Here is a 15,478-nt window from a genome sequence, read left to right on the forward strand (position 1 = left end):
GACTGTACACGAGAAATATGTTTGAGAAAACAAAAGATCAAGGATTCCAGAAAATTGGAATCGATCATAAGAAGGACCAAATGGAAATTCTCTAAGTGAAATACATAAATGATCAAATTAAGAGCCCATTAGATATATCAGAAGAAAGAAATGGCAAAATGGAAAACAAGGCAATAGAAAATATCCAAACCAGAAGCACACAGACCAAAAACTACTGAAAAATACAGAAAAAAGCATATTAGATGTGTAAAACACATGAAAACGTTTAGGATATACATAACTGGAACCTCAAAAGAGGGAAGAAAGAATAAACAGGCAATATATAACAAGATGAGGGTCAAGAATTTGTCAAAACTGATTAAAGACAATCCATAGATTCAAAGGAGAAGGCAATGGCACCCCACTCCAATACTCTTGCCTGGAAAATCCCATGGATGGAGGAGCCTGGTGGGCTGCAGTCCATGGGGTCGCTAAGAGTTGGACACAACTGAGCGACTCCACTTTCACTTTCCACTTTCATGCACTGGAGAAGGAAATGGCAACCCACTCTGGTGTTCTTGCCTGGAGAATTCCGGGGACAGGGGAGCCGGGTGGGCTGCCCTCTATGGGGTCACACAGAGTTGGACACGACTGAAGTGACTTAGCAGTAGCATAGATTCAAAAAGTTATGCAAATCCCCAGAAGAATACATACAAAAATACACCTAAGCATATAGCATTTAAACTGTGGAAAACCAAAGAAAAATATCATAAAAATAACCAATGGGGAAAAAAAGACACCTTACCTTCAACAGAACAACTACTGCTGGACTTTGGAGTACTAGAAAACAACAGAATGATTTATTTAAAGAGCTAAGAGAAAACAACTGCTCACCATAATACTATGGTCAACAGAAATACCCTTTAATAAGTGAAAGCAAAGTAAAGACATTTTCAGACAGACAAAAACAGAAAAATGACTGGCCCAAACCTACACTAAAAGATAAAAGTAATCTAAGATGAAAATTCAAAATGAATCAAAATCCACAAAAGAGGTGAATATGTGGGAAAATAGAAATGAATATTCTCTGTAAAAATAAAAAATAATGCCTTAAAAGACATATAAAATACAAAATAATTATGTGTGATAATAAAATTATAAAGATAGGGGTCAGGGGAACACTAATGGGAGAGTGATCAAAGTTATTATTTTTATTAGAATACTGTAAGTCAAGAGTATATATCATAATTTCTGGGGTAAGCAATAAAAGAATGCACAACTAACTAGGTAATAGAGAGAGAAATCGAATAATACAAAAGAAACAAGATAGGAGAGAGAAAAAGGCAAACAGTTTGGAAAAATTGAAATCAAATAATAAGGTGGTAGATATTAAGCCAAGTACATCACCAATTGCATTATATATAAATGAACTACCAACTACATAAGAGAGTAAGATTGCTGGACTAGGTATAAAAAAAATTTGCTGATAGGAATGTAAAACAAGGCAACCACTATGGAAAAAGTTTGGCAACTACTCAAGCAGTTAAACATAAAACTGCCACATGATCCAGCAATTCCACTCCTAGGAATATACCCCCAATAATTTTAAATCATGTTTAAGCAAAAATAATCCTGCTTGTTTAACTTATATGTAGAGTACATCATGGGAAATGACAGGCTGGACAAAAACACAAGGCGGAATAAAGATTGCTGGGAGAAATATCAATAACCTCAGATACGCAGATTACACGACCCTTACAGGAGAAAGCAAAGAAGAACCAAAGAGCGTCTGGATGAAAGTGAAACAGGAGAGTGAAAAAGTTGGCTTACAACTCAACATTCAGAAAACTAAGATCACGGCATCCAGTCCCATCACTTCATGGCAAATAGGGAAACAATGGAAACAGTGTCAGACTTTATTTTGGGGGGCTCCAAAATCACTGCAGATGGTGACTGTGGCCATGAAATTAAAAGACGCTTACTCCTTGGAAGAAAACTTATGACCATCCTGGATGGCATATTAAAAAGCAGAGACATTACTTTGCCAACAAAGGTCTGTCTAGTCAAAGCTATGGTTTTTCCAGTGGTCATGTATGGATATGAGAGAGGGACTGTGAAGAAAGCTGAGTGCCGAAGAATTGATGCTTTGGAACTGTGGTGTTGGAGGAGACTCTTGAGAGTCCCTTGGACAGCAAAGAGATCCAACCAGTCCATTCTAAAGGAAATCAGTCCTGAATATTCATTGGAAGGACTGATGCTGAAGCTGAAACTCCAATACTTTCACCACCTGATGGGAAGAACTGACTCATTGGGAAAGACCCTGATGCTGGGAAAGATTGAAGGCAGGAAGAGAAGGGGATGACAGAGGATGAGATGGTTGGATGGCATCACTGACTAAATGGACAGGAGTTTGAGCAAGCTCCAGGAGTTGGTGATAGACAGGGAGGCCTGGCATGCTGCAGTCCATGGGGTCGCAAAGAGTCAGACATGACTGAGCAACTGAACTGAACTGAAGCAAAAATGTGCATATGAATGTTTATAACAGAGTAGTGTTATTCATAATAACCAAAAAGAGCAAAATAAAGCAAAAGCAAGCAAAGGAAAGGAAATAATAAAGAAGAGAAATCAATAACACTGAAATTAGAAAATCAACTTTGAAAAAAAATCACTCAACCCAAGAGCTGGTTCTTTGAAAACTTCAGTAAAATTGATAGGCTTCTAGTAAGAATGATTTAAAAAGACAGAGAGAAACACAATATCAAGAATGAAAAAAAGGGTATCACTAGATACTCTACCGACATTAAAAATATAATAAGGAAGGACTTCCCTAGTGGCCCAGTGGTTAAGAATCCGCCTGCCAATGCAGGGGACAAAGCTTCGATCCCTGGTCCAGGAAGATCCCTCATGCTTCAGAGTGACATGCCCATGTGCCACAACTACTGAAGCCTACACACTCTAAAGCCCAGGCTCTGCAACAGAAGCCACCACAATGAAAGGCCTAAAAGGAAAGAGTAGCCCCCACACTCTGCAACTAGAAAAAGACTACACGCAGCAATGAAAACCCATCACAGCCAAAACTTTCACTTTCAAAAAAAATGTTAAAAATATATAAATAATATTACAAACAACTCTATGCATATAAACCAGACAATTTAGATGAAGTAGACCAATTCCTCTGAAGTCAGACTACCAAAACTCACCCAAGATGAAACTGATAAGCTGAACAGTCCTATAACTATTCAACAAATTGTAGTTTAAAATCTCCTGAAAAAAGATATTCAGGCCTGATGCTTTCATTGGTAAAATCTAACAATTTTAAAAGAATACCAATTCTACACAATCTCCTCCAGAAAACAGCAGAGAACTAACCTGAACAAATTCTATGAAGTCCGGATTACTTAACAATCAGTTCAGTTCAGTTGCTTAGTCATGTCCAACTCTTTTGAGACCCTGTGGACTGCAGCAAGCCAGGTATCCCTGTCCATCACCAACTCCTGGAGTTTACTCAAACTCATATCCATTGAGTCGGTGATGTCATCCAACCATCTCATCCTCTGTCGTCCCCTTCTCCTCCTGCCCTCAACTTTTCCCAGCATCAGCGTCTTTTCCAATGAGTCAGTTTGCATCAGGTGGCTGAAGTACTGGAGTTTCAGCTTCAACATCAGTCCTTCCAATGAATATTCAGGACTGATTTCCTTTAGGATGGACTGGTTGGATCTCCTTGCAGTCCAAGGGATTCTCAAGAGTCTCCTCCAACACCACAGTTCAAAAGCATCAATTCTTTGGCGCTCAGCTTTCTTCATAGTCCAACTCTCACATCTATACATGACTACTGTAAAAACCATAGCTTTGACTAGACGGACCTTTGTTGGCAAAGTAATGTCTCTGCTTTTTAATATGCTGTCTAGATTGGTCATACTTTTCTTCCAAGGAGTAAGAGTCTTTTAATTTCATGGCCACAGTCACCATCTGCAGTGATTTTGGAGCCCCCCAAAATAAAGTCTGTCACTGTTCCCCCATCTTTTTGCCATGAAGTGATCACAGAGAGCAACTGAGCGGCTAACACTTTCCCTTTTCAGGGGGACTCAAGTCAATCCATAACAACACTGTTTATGGATTGGAGATTCAACATCTGATCTCTAGATTTAATAACATTTCTGTCAAAATCCAGTAACAATTTTAGTAGTTAAAGATAAGCTTATTCTAGATTTTATATGAAAAAAAAAAAAAAAGAAGTAGAATAAATGAAATAATTTTGGGAAAAAAAGGGGGGAAAATCATACTATCCAATTTTAACATTTACTGTATAGCTAGCAAAAATCAAGACACTGTGGTATTGGTGGTGAAATAGACACAAAGATCAACAGGACAGAATAGAGAACCCAAATATAAATCTACACAAGGACAGATAACTGATTTTTGAGGAAGAAGCAAAAGCAGTTCAAATGGTGCAAGGATAGACAGCCTTTCCAACAAATGGTGCTGAAGCTAGTGGATATTCACAGGCAAAAAAATGAAACTTACTTTATACAAATTAGACATAAAGCTACAGAACTTCAGAGACTTTGCAGACCCAATGAAGAGTTCTTATAAATGACACCAAAAACACAGTCCCTAAAAGGAAGAAAACTTGGTAAACTGGATTTTGTTAAAATTTAAGACTGCTATTCTCCTAGACTTTAAAAGGATGAAAAACCAAGCTATAGACTAAACTATTTACAAACTACATTTCAAACAAAAGATTTGTATCTGGACTATATAAAGAACTCTCAAAGCTCAAAAGTAAAAAACAATTCAATTGAAAATGAACAATAGACATGAACAGACATTTTATCAAAGAATATATATGAATGGCACATGAAAAGATGTTCAATATTATTAGCCATAAGGGAAAGGCAAATTAAAATCATGTAAGATATCACATCATATGAGAAAAGCTGAATGAAAAACAGTGAAAATACCAAATGGTGGTAAGAATGCTGAGAACATGTGTCTCTCATACACTGCTGGTAGAATGTAAAATGATAGAACTTCTATGGGAAATAGTTGAGTAGTTTCTTAAAAATTCAAATACATGCTTATCCTATAACCCAGCAATCACACTCCTGGGCATTTATTTACATGAAAGGAAAATTTATGTCTGCACAGAAACCTGTACATGAATGTTCAGAGCAGCTTTATTTGCAACAGCAAAAAGCTGGAAACAACTCAGTATCCTTCAGTGGATGATTAAACAAACTGCAGAACATCTCTGTAACGGAATACTACTCAGCAATTAAAAACAGTCACTACTGGTACATGCAGCAACTTGGGTGGATATCAAGGGTATTATGCTAAACGAAAAAAGTCAATCTCAAAAGATTATACACTGTATGAATCTATTTATATAACATTCTTGAAATGACAAAATTATAGGGACAGAGAAATTAGTGGTTGCCTGGAAATAGGAAGGGTGGCAGGGAGAAAGGAAGCACAAGGAGGATGTGGTGATAAAAACAGTTTTGTATCGTTTTGGTGTTTTGTTTTCTTTTTGCCACGCTGTGGGTCTTGTGGGGTCTCAGTTCCCCAACCAGGGATCTGAACTCATGCCCCCTGCAGTGGAAGCACAGAATCCTAACCACTGGACTGCCAGGGAATTTCCACAGTATCTTAACCAAAGTGATGGCTACATGAACTTATACATGTGATAAAAATGCAAAGACAATAAACATACATGTACATGTGCATATACAGACAAAAAAATGAGTACATGTAAAAACTGGTGAAATATGATAAAGGGCTATAGATTATACCAATGATAACTTTCCTTTTTTTTTTTAGATCACCTGTGACTTTTAAAAAATTTTATTTATTTATTTGGCTGTGCTGGGTTTTCGTTGCTGAGTGCAGGCTTTCTCTAGCTGCAGTGAGTGGGGGCTACTCTCTAGTGGCGGTGTGCAGGCTTCTCATTGCAGTGGCTTCTCTTGTTGCAGAACAGGCTCTAGGGCATAGAGGCTTCAGTAGTTGTGGTACATGGGCTTAGCTGTCCCAAGGCATGTGCGATCTTCCTGGATCAGGGATCAAGCTGGTGTCCCCTGCACTGGCAGGAGGATTCTTAACCACTTGACCACTAGGGAAGTCCAATGTCCCAGTTTTGACACTAATAGCTACATAAGATAGCAAGACCCCAGGTAAAACTAGCTACAGTATACAGAATCTCTACACTACTTTAACTTCCTGTGAGTCTATAATTACTTTAAAGTTTAGGGCTTCCCTGGTGGTCCAGTGGTTAAGAATCCACCTTGCAATGCAAGGGACACCAGTGCAATCCCTGGTCTGGGAAGATCCCACATGCCACAGGGCAACAGAGCCAGTGGGCCACAACTAATGAGCCTGGGCTCTGGAGCCTGCACGTTGCAACTATTAAGCCCACGTTCCATGACTACTGAAGCCCATGCACTTCAGAGCCTTTGCCCTGAAACAAGAGAAGCCACTGCAATGGAGAAGCTCTTAAACCGCAACTAGACAAAGCCTGTGCACCACAACGAAAACCCAGTGCAACCAAAAAAAAAAAAAAAAAACAAACTCAAAGCTTAAAAATGCATTATATTCACATGCCAATGTATGTATAGACATACATACAAGCATATGTATGCCTGAAGTTAAGTCTCACACTTGCTTAGTCCTCAACTATACAATATCAATCTGATACCATGCTAGTAAAACCTCCATTTGTGAGCCCCATCATGAATTATAAAATTGACCTGAGTCACTATTTTGTGCTATTGCACTGAGTATAAAGCTTTAAGTGTATGCTTCTGTCACTTACTAGCTATAAGTATCTTGTGCTGTGTCTCAGCTAGCATTGATGGACACTCACTACAGGCTGGGCAGTGCTGTAAGTGCTTCACACACCTAACTTAATCTTCTCAACAATCCCATAAGGTAGGTACTATAGTTAGTCACACCATTTTATAATAAATGTGAAGAAAATAAGACACAGAAAGTTAAGTAGCTTGCCAAAGATCACATAGCTACAAAGATAGTCCCAAGAGTTAAACCCTGGCATTTTTATCCAGAGTCCTTGAGCTTATTAACCAGTTTGTTCTCTGTAACCTCTCTAAATTTCAGTTTTTCCTCTATAAAATGGTGTTAATACATATAGGTGTATTAAGGAGATCAAAGCAGTCCAATCAATCCTAAAGGGAATCAACCCTGAATATTCACTGCAAATACTGATGCTGAAGCTGAAGCTCCAATACTCTGGCCACCTGATGTGAACAGCCGACTCACTGGAAAAGACCCTGATGCTGGGAAAGACTGAGGGTAGGAGGAGAAGGAGGTAACAGAGGATGAGATGGGTGGATGGCATCACAGACTCAATGGAGATGAGTCTGAGCAAATTCTGGGAGATGGTGAAGGACAGGGAAGCCTGGCGTGCTGCAGTCCATGGGGTTGCAAAGAGTCGGACACAACTTACCAACCGAACAACAACAACATATACAAATAAGAATATATAAAATAGGATACAGCACCTAGTAAATGACAGCTTAAAAAGAGATTAGGATGGGCACGAGGAACCCTGCTCAATTCCCTGTGCTCAACTACCAAGTGAAAAAGTCAACTGTCAACTGGAATGGTGTTTTTAAAACACAAAATAAAACATGCATCAATCTCTTAATCATGATTCTGGGTAAAAGAAACCAGACATAAAAAAGTAGATACTATACGTACATTTATATGAAACTCTAGAAAATGAACACTAATCCACAGGGACAGAAAGCAGATCAATGGTTGCTTCAGCAGGGAGTCAACTCAGAGGGGTGGACTACAAAGGGCACAAGGAAGCTTTTGTAGTAGAGCAGTGTCAGTCACTCAGCCGTGTCGGACTCTTTGCGACCCACGGACTGTGGCCTGCCAGGCTCCTCTGTCCACGGGATTCTCTAGGCAAGAATACTGGTGGATTGCCATTCCCTTCTCCAGAGGATCTTCCCAATCCAGGGATCGAACCTGGTCTCCTGCATTGCAGGCAGATTCTTTACTGTCTGAGCCACAGGGAAGATCCCTAGGAAGCTTTTGAGGTGATGGAAATGTACGACATCTTGATAGTGATGATAGTTTCACAGGTATATACTTCTGTCAAAACTCAAGCTGAACACTGTTAAATGGGTACAGTTAACTGTATACAAATCACACCTCAATAGAGCTATGTAAAAACAAAAAACATTAATATTTTTCAAATAATCAAGCTGCCCTGATTATAACTCTAACAATTTTTAACTTCAGCAAAGTAAAAATTAAAAGAGTTAGCCAGCATACTGCCAAGTTGAGAATATATATAAGGAACACAGACTATCAAAACTCTATAAAGGCAGAAAAAAGAATCTTCGGCTGATTGAATTTTTAAAAGATTCCTACTGAGCACTCCCCTAAGCAGTAGTACTTTTATTCACTAAATTAAGACCAGGGTATATGAAGTTTACAAACTGAAAAATAACTTTCTAAAATTAAATTTCTGGTTTCTTTAACAAAGGTGCAAGACAGGGAACCTTCTATTCTTTGTTCAAATTCAAATCAACCAAGCCTTTGTGCTCCTATTCTCTTTCTTCTTTGAAATTTCCATTCCTGTTACCATAGGAACCTGCTAGCTGACAGGCCTTCAAGCACAGCAACAGCCAAAGCTTAGCAAGGAGTGTGAAAGGGGGACAGAGTCAAAGGCCAAAATTTGACTCATGAGAATCAGAATTCCAATCTTTGTCACTCTACAAAGGGTCTGATAACCATAGAAACTGTATCCTACTGGGTTTGGGAATATTATGACTAAATTCACTAAATGTGAAACCAAATGTGGAGTGGCCTTGAAAATTCAAAAATGGTATTTATTCTACTTTAGATCCAAATTAGAGTAAGAAATTATTTTTTTAAAACTTTTTAGAGTAATTTTAAGTGATGTAAAATAAGACCTTTAAAAACTTTTTTGTAAGAATAAAATTCTAAAGAGAAAAGGTCTAAAACTTTAAGAATTATTTTATATATATATAAAAATTTTTACGTTTGTAAAATACCTTTAGTCCCATAGATTTGCTTTTCTTTTACAAATTTATTTTGTTAATGTTTTATGACAGCATATTAAATACTTTCCAATATTAGTTCAGTGAGCTAGTTTGCAGAAATATGACTTTATCACAGGAGTATATTTATCTTAAGTCAAAGGGGAGCTCCTGGAGCAACCCATAAAATTTGACTTTTCTTCAGGAAGTAAACTTTTAACATTTCAAGTATCATGAATGGTTGTGAATTACAGTCTGTCTCAAAAGATAAAACTTTACAAACCAAAGTCATCACACTTAATACTTTAATTTAAAATAAGCATTTTAAGGCATTCTTTTAAAGTGATCTATCATGCAAGAAAATCAATTAAAATTTTAAAAGCTTATTTTTTCCTAAAGTCAGAAATAACTAAATGCAATCAATTCTCCACTACTTGTGTATTTTTCACATTTTTCAACTTAGAAGTTTCCTAATTCCTGGCTGGTTTCCCTATCACACGAATAGCCTCTTCAATCCACTTCACCAGGCTGTTGTTTGCTTAGGGAAAACCACCTTATTAATACCAACCTAAATAGAAGATAATAAGTCAGTCTGCTGAATAATGCATGTATCCTAAAAATATAAGCCATGAATTTAAAGAATAAATACAATCAAAGAAATTTCATTTCCTCAAATGCCTATCCACAAAATGTTAATCACTGGCACAAAGGGGTATTAAATTATAGTATCCTCTTAAAAATAAAACAAAACAAAACCCTTCCTTTCAAGGTCAATTCAAACATCATCTGCAACTGATCCTTTCCACACATGATCCTTTTCTCTTTTGAATCCTCTCAGCACTATATGCCTATTTATGGCATTTACCAAGTTCTTCCTTAAGTTTCAATCATTCAAATAAAAACATATTTAATAAATACTAAGTCTTAGACACTGCAACTGGGAGCTAGACAAAAAAGGATAGCTGGGATTTTAAAAAATGAAGTTTCTGTACTAATTTTACTTTTTAAAAACACAATGTGTTTCTCACAGAAAAACCAGAAAACACAAACATTAAATGAAAAACATATAAAACACAAATAAATTGTGCAATCACTGTTGGTCTTGACAAAAATCCTTCCAGATCACTTACTCTACAGGAACATGAATACACTTCTTTTCTTCAACAAAAACAGGATGATACCACATATATTATTTTATTACCTATTCCTATTTTTGTCCTATTAATTAATGTATCAAGTTTGGCTTCCCTGGTGGCTCAGTAGTAAAGAATCTGCCTGCCAAGCAGGAGGCACTGATTCAATCCCTGGGTTAGGGAGGTTCCCTGGAGGAAGAAATGGCAAATCCACTCCAGAATTCTTGCCTGGGAAATCCCATGGACAGAGAAGCCTGGAGGGATACATCAAGTACAACCATTAGAATTTGACAGGCAAAGATGGAAATGAGATTATTTAGGCAGAAAGAGAATGAGAGGTCTAGAGACAAGAAAGCTGGTTTCTTTTATTCCTTTACTTTATTATACCACTTACAAGTGTAAACACATAATGCTGAAAGCTTCAAGTCACTTTGACCTTCCCCCCTCCCAAAAAAAAGAACAAAGTAAAACACTAGTGTTCAGGTATCTTTGGTACTCCTGTCAGGACTACCATTACTAACCCCAACAAACCCACAACTATTTATAATTCCAGGAGATCATGTGCTTAGGTACAGCTCTATAACTACAACCATGACGACTATCACCTCTTCTGGAATTCACAGTTTATAAAGTTCATTAACTCACTCAAACATTAGCCATGAAATTAAAAGACGCTTACTCCTTGGAAGGAAAGTTATGACCAACCTAGATAGCATATTCAAAAGCAGAGACATTACTTTGCCAACAAAGGTTCGTCTAGTCAAGGCTATGGTTTTTCCTGTGGTCATGTATGGATGTGAGAGTTGGACTGTGAAGAAGGCTGAGCACCGAAGAATTGATGCTTTTGAACTGTGGTGTTGGAGAAGACTCTTGAGAGTCCCTTGGACTGCAAGGAGATCCAACCAGTCCATTCTAAAGGAGATCAGCCCTGGGATTTCTTTGGAAGGAATGATGCTAAAGCTGAAACTCCAGTACTTTGGCCACCTCATGCAAAGAGCTGACTCATTGGAAAAGACTCTGATGCTGGGAGGGATTGGGGGCAAGAGGAGAAGGGGACGGCAGAGGATGAGATGGCTGGATGGCATCACTGACTCGATGGACATGAGTCTGAATGAACTCTGGGAGTTGGTGATGGACAGGGAGGCCTGGCGTGCTGCAATTCATGGGGTCACAAAGAGTCGGACACGACTGAGTGACTGATCTGATCTGATCTGATGTGTTAGGTACTATGTTAGCTGCTGGCCCTACAAAGATGAATAAGGACCTCAATAGCAAGTTCTGCTTTCGAAAGCAAATGTCCTTCAGTAGGACCTGAACTAAAAAATGAGGACAAGTTCGTACCCAATACAATGGCTATTATTCCAAAACAAAAACCCAGAAAATAACTAGTGTTGGTGAGGATACAGAGATACTGTATCCTTGTGCATCGCTAGCAAAAATGTAAAATGGAGCAGCTGCTATACGAAACAGTTCGGCAGATCCTCAAAAAATTAAACAGAATTATCACATTATCCTAAAATTTCACTTCTGGGAATACCCCCAAAAAATTTAAAGCAAAGACTGGAACAAATATTTATACATCTGTATTCACAGCAGCTATATTCATAATAGCCACAAAGTGGAAGGAACTCAAGTGTCTGATGAATGAATAATTAAACTAAATACTGGGCATAAACATACACTGAAATACTATTCAGTCTTAAAAAGGAAGGAAATTCTGACATTTGTTACAACATGGATGAATCTTGAAGACATTGTGCTAAGTGAAATAAGCCAATAACAAAAGGACAAATTTTTTTTTTTTTTAAGGACAAATATTTTATGATTTCACTTAAAAGAGGTACTGGAGTAGTCAAATTCAGAGAGAAAGAAAAAAAGTAGAATGGTGGTTGCCAAAGGTTGAAGGGAGGGGAGAACAGGGAATTATTGTTTAATAGGTATAGTATTTCAGTTTCAGAAGCTGAAAAAGTAAAGGATAGTGGTAATGACATACCAAGGTGACTGTACTTAATGCCACTAAACTGCACACTTAAAAATGACTGGAATGGGGGAATTCCTTGGTGGGCTCGTGGTTAGGACTCCAAACTTTCACTGCCGGGGACTGGGTTCAATCCCAGGTTAAGGAACTAAGATCCCACAAGCTGCATGGTATGCAAAAAAAACAAACAAAAAAAGGTTCAAATGGTAAATTTTATGTTATATATATTTTGCATACATGCATGCTAAGTCACTTCAGTCATGTCCAACTCTTTGCAACACTATTGATTATAGCCTGTCACACTCCTCTGTCCATTGGATTCTTCAGGCAAGAATACTTGATTGGGAAGCCATGTGCTCCTCCAGGGGATCTCCCTGACCCTAGGATCGAACCCACATCTCTTGCATTGGCAGGTGGTTTCTTTACCACTAGTGCAACATGTATGCTATGCTAAGTCACTTTAGTCGTGTCTGACTCTGTGCGACCCCATAGATGGAAGCCCACCAGGCTCCCCCATCCCTGGGATTCTCCAGGCAAGAACACTGGAGTGGGTTGCCATTTCCTTCTCCAATGCATGAAAGTGAAAAGTGAAAGTGAAGTCGTGTATATTTTGCCACAATTAAAAAAAAATTCTGAGGAATATTTATCTATAAGTGATACTATGAAATAGCCAGGATATATTAAGTAAAAAGACAAGGTAGAGAAAACAAACAGTATGACACTATATCAAAAGAGCATGAAAGAATATATAGCTATAGACAGATATTATATAGTTTCTATAATTACTATAATTTTTAATGGAAAGATAAACAAAAAGCTTTAAAAGAACAACTACCCTAAAGGGAAGAAAAGAATAAGGTTAGGATGCAGCTGGTAAAGAATCCACCTGCAATGCAGAAGACTCCAGTTCAATTCCTGGGTCGGGACGATCCCCTGGAGAAGGGATAGGCTACCCACTCCAGTATTCATGGGCTTCCCTGGTGGCTCAGATGGTTAAATAATTTGCCTGAAATTCGGGAGATCTGAGTTCGATCCCTGGGTTGCAAAGATCCCCTGAAAGAGGGCATGACTACCCACTCCAGTACTCTTGCCTGGAGAATCCCTGTGGAAAGAGGAGTCTAACAGGCTACAGTCCACTGGGTCTCAAAGAGTCAGACATGAATGAGTGACTAAGCACAAACACAGTCCAGAAACTAGACTCCTCTGAATGTACCTTGTCATATATATATCAAGTTTCTAAACATGATTATAAAATAAATTTAAACAAAAAAAAAATTTAAGTTGGTCCTCAAAATCAAAATGAAAGACAAACCTAAACTGTGTATTGAGTTAAACCAAATAGAGGAGTACTTAACTCTAAAACACAGTAATCTGACTGGACATCCTTGGTGAAATACATCCTACTGCTAAGTCGCTTCAGTTGTGTACAACTCTGTGTGACCCCCTAGACGGAAGCCCACCAGGCTCCCCCGCCCCTGGGATTCTCCAGGCAAGAACACTGGAGTGGGTTGCCATTTCCTTCTCCAACGCATGAAAGTGAAAAGTGAAAGGGAAGTCGCTCAGTCGTGCCCGACTCTTCGAGACCCCGTGGACTGCAGCCTACCAGGCTCCTCCGTCCATGGGATTTTCCAGGCAAGAGTACTGGAGTGGGGTGCCATTGCCTTCTCCGGAAATACATCCTAAGGACATAAGAAATACAAAGAAAAAAAAAAAAGAAATACAAAAAAATTTTACAGTGCTTTCAGTAATGATACTGCTAGTAGTAATACTGATATTATTCAGGAATTATGTAATGTCTGTATATCATAAGGTTTCAGTATGAGAAGAAACAAAAATTTGAAAATATTAAATAAAAACTCTCTAATATTGTTTAACTACAAGTTATCAGTATAAACTCATGCTGAACTTTCTTTTTTTAAAAAAGTATTTCCTAGCTCCATCTTTGAAGAGACCTAAAACAGTCGGACACGATTGAGCGACTGATCTGATCTGATAAATTACTAACCTAGTATCAATAGGCATAGCACCCAGATAGCAGTCTGTGAAAACCAGTGAAAATTCTTTCCAACTAAAAGGAACCAGCGCTCCCTAAAGAAAGTGATAATTCAAGTTCTGAGGCAGAATTTTATGAAATGAGGTAGGATCATACTAGAAAGCAAGGAAGCTATCAGAAACCACTAGGGTAGTATCAAGAACACTTAGGAGCTATCTTGAAGAGGCACTCACTACCAAAGACAGAACAGACTGAGCCACAGCAAAATAGTAACTGCAATGGACTGGAACACATAAAGTATGGAAAAAATCCATGAGTTTATAATGATACTTGAAAGGAGAACAGTGATATTTAAAAGAAGAAAGATCTCATTAGTTACTTTTGAAAGATTCTTGTGAATCAATTTATTATCCTAAAAACTAACAAAGGAGAACAGCTGCATATTTACTGTCCTTTTTATATAAACTGAACATAAGATAACTCAACAGTCCAGTAATCAAAATGAGGAAGTTTCTGTTTATAAAGTATTCTAGCTGAGAAATGAAGAATGACAGAATATCACCATTTTACAAACCCCTCATAAAATTCTTGACCTAGGGAATGATCGATGGCTGCTAAAATTATACACAGTAACAATCAGATGTTACAGTGCCTTGGAAGTATTCTTTCAAAACAAAAACAGAGGACCATGGTCAGTAACACCACAGGGATGCAAACGGCAAAATAAAATTTGAGAAAATCTGTAGGGCAAGTGTATTACAAGAAAAAAGGAAGAGGGGAAACAGAAGGAGAAACTATAAATTAAGAGACATATCAATTGAGTAATGCATGAACCCTGATTTGAAAAGCCAACTATTAAAAAACTGAAAGTCTAAGCATAATTTGGGCTTCCCTGGTGGCTCAGATGGTAAAGAATCTGCCTGCAATTTGGGAGACCTGGGTTCAATCCCTGGGTTGGGAAGATCCCCTGGAGGAGGGCATAGCAATCCACTCCAGTGTTCCTGCCTAGAGAATCCCATGGACAGAAGAGCCTGGTGGGCTACAGTCCATGGAGTCGCAAAGAGTTGGACATGACTGAGAGACTAAGAACAGCACAAGGGTAATTTGAACATTAATATGAAACATATATTTGAAAATATATTTGAACATATATTTGAACATATATTTGAAAATATATTCGAGCATATATTTGAAAATACTGAGCAAGTGATATGTTTACATATTTTGAAAGAGTCCTTACTTTATAGAGATATATATGGAAATATTTATGGATGAAATTATGGTGTGTGGCATTTGCTTCAAAGTAACCCAGCTGGGTGTGCAGTCATAAATGAAACAAGACTAGTATAAGCTGATAATTTTTGCA

General features: G+C 38.0%; 1 protein-coding gene across 3 annotated transcripts in view; it reads right to left on the reverse strand.

Moving 5' to 3' along the window:
* Nucleotides 1–15,478, reverse strand: part of FZD3 (frizzled class receptor 3) — a 97,960-nt gene that overhangs the window by 67,886 nt on the left and 14,596 nt on the right. Inside the window, exon 3 of one of the 3 annotated variants that reach the window (XM_086414820.1) lies at nt 13,723–13,798. The exons of the other annotated variants lie outside the window; for them this stretch is intronic. Coding sequence (XP_086270946.1) covers nt 13,723–13,797 — 75 coding nt within the window. The 5' untranslated portion in view covers nt 13,798. The remainder of the gene's footprint in view (nt 1–13,722; nt 13,799–15,478) is intronic. 3 annotated transcript variants of the gene reach the window in all.

This window comes from Bos grunniens, chromosome 8 (genome assembly GCF_055505025.1).
Source record: "Bos grunniens cultivar Pamir isolate PY7600 chromosome 8, Bosgru_T2T1.0, whole genome shotgun sequence".
Taxonomy (NCBI): domain Eukaryota; kingdom Metazoa; phylum Chordata; class Mammalia; order Artiodactyla; family Bovidae; genus Bos; species Bos grunniens.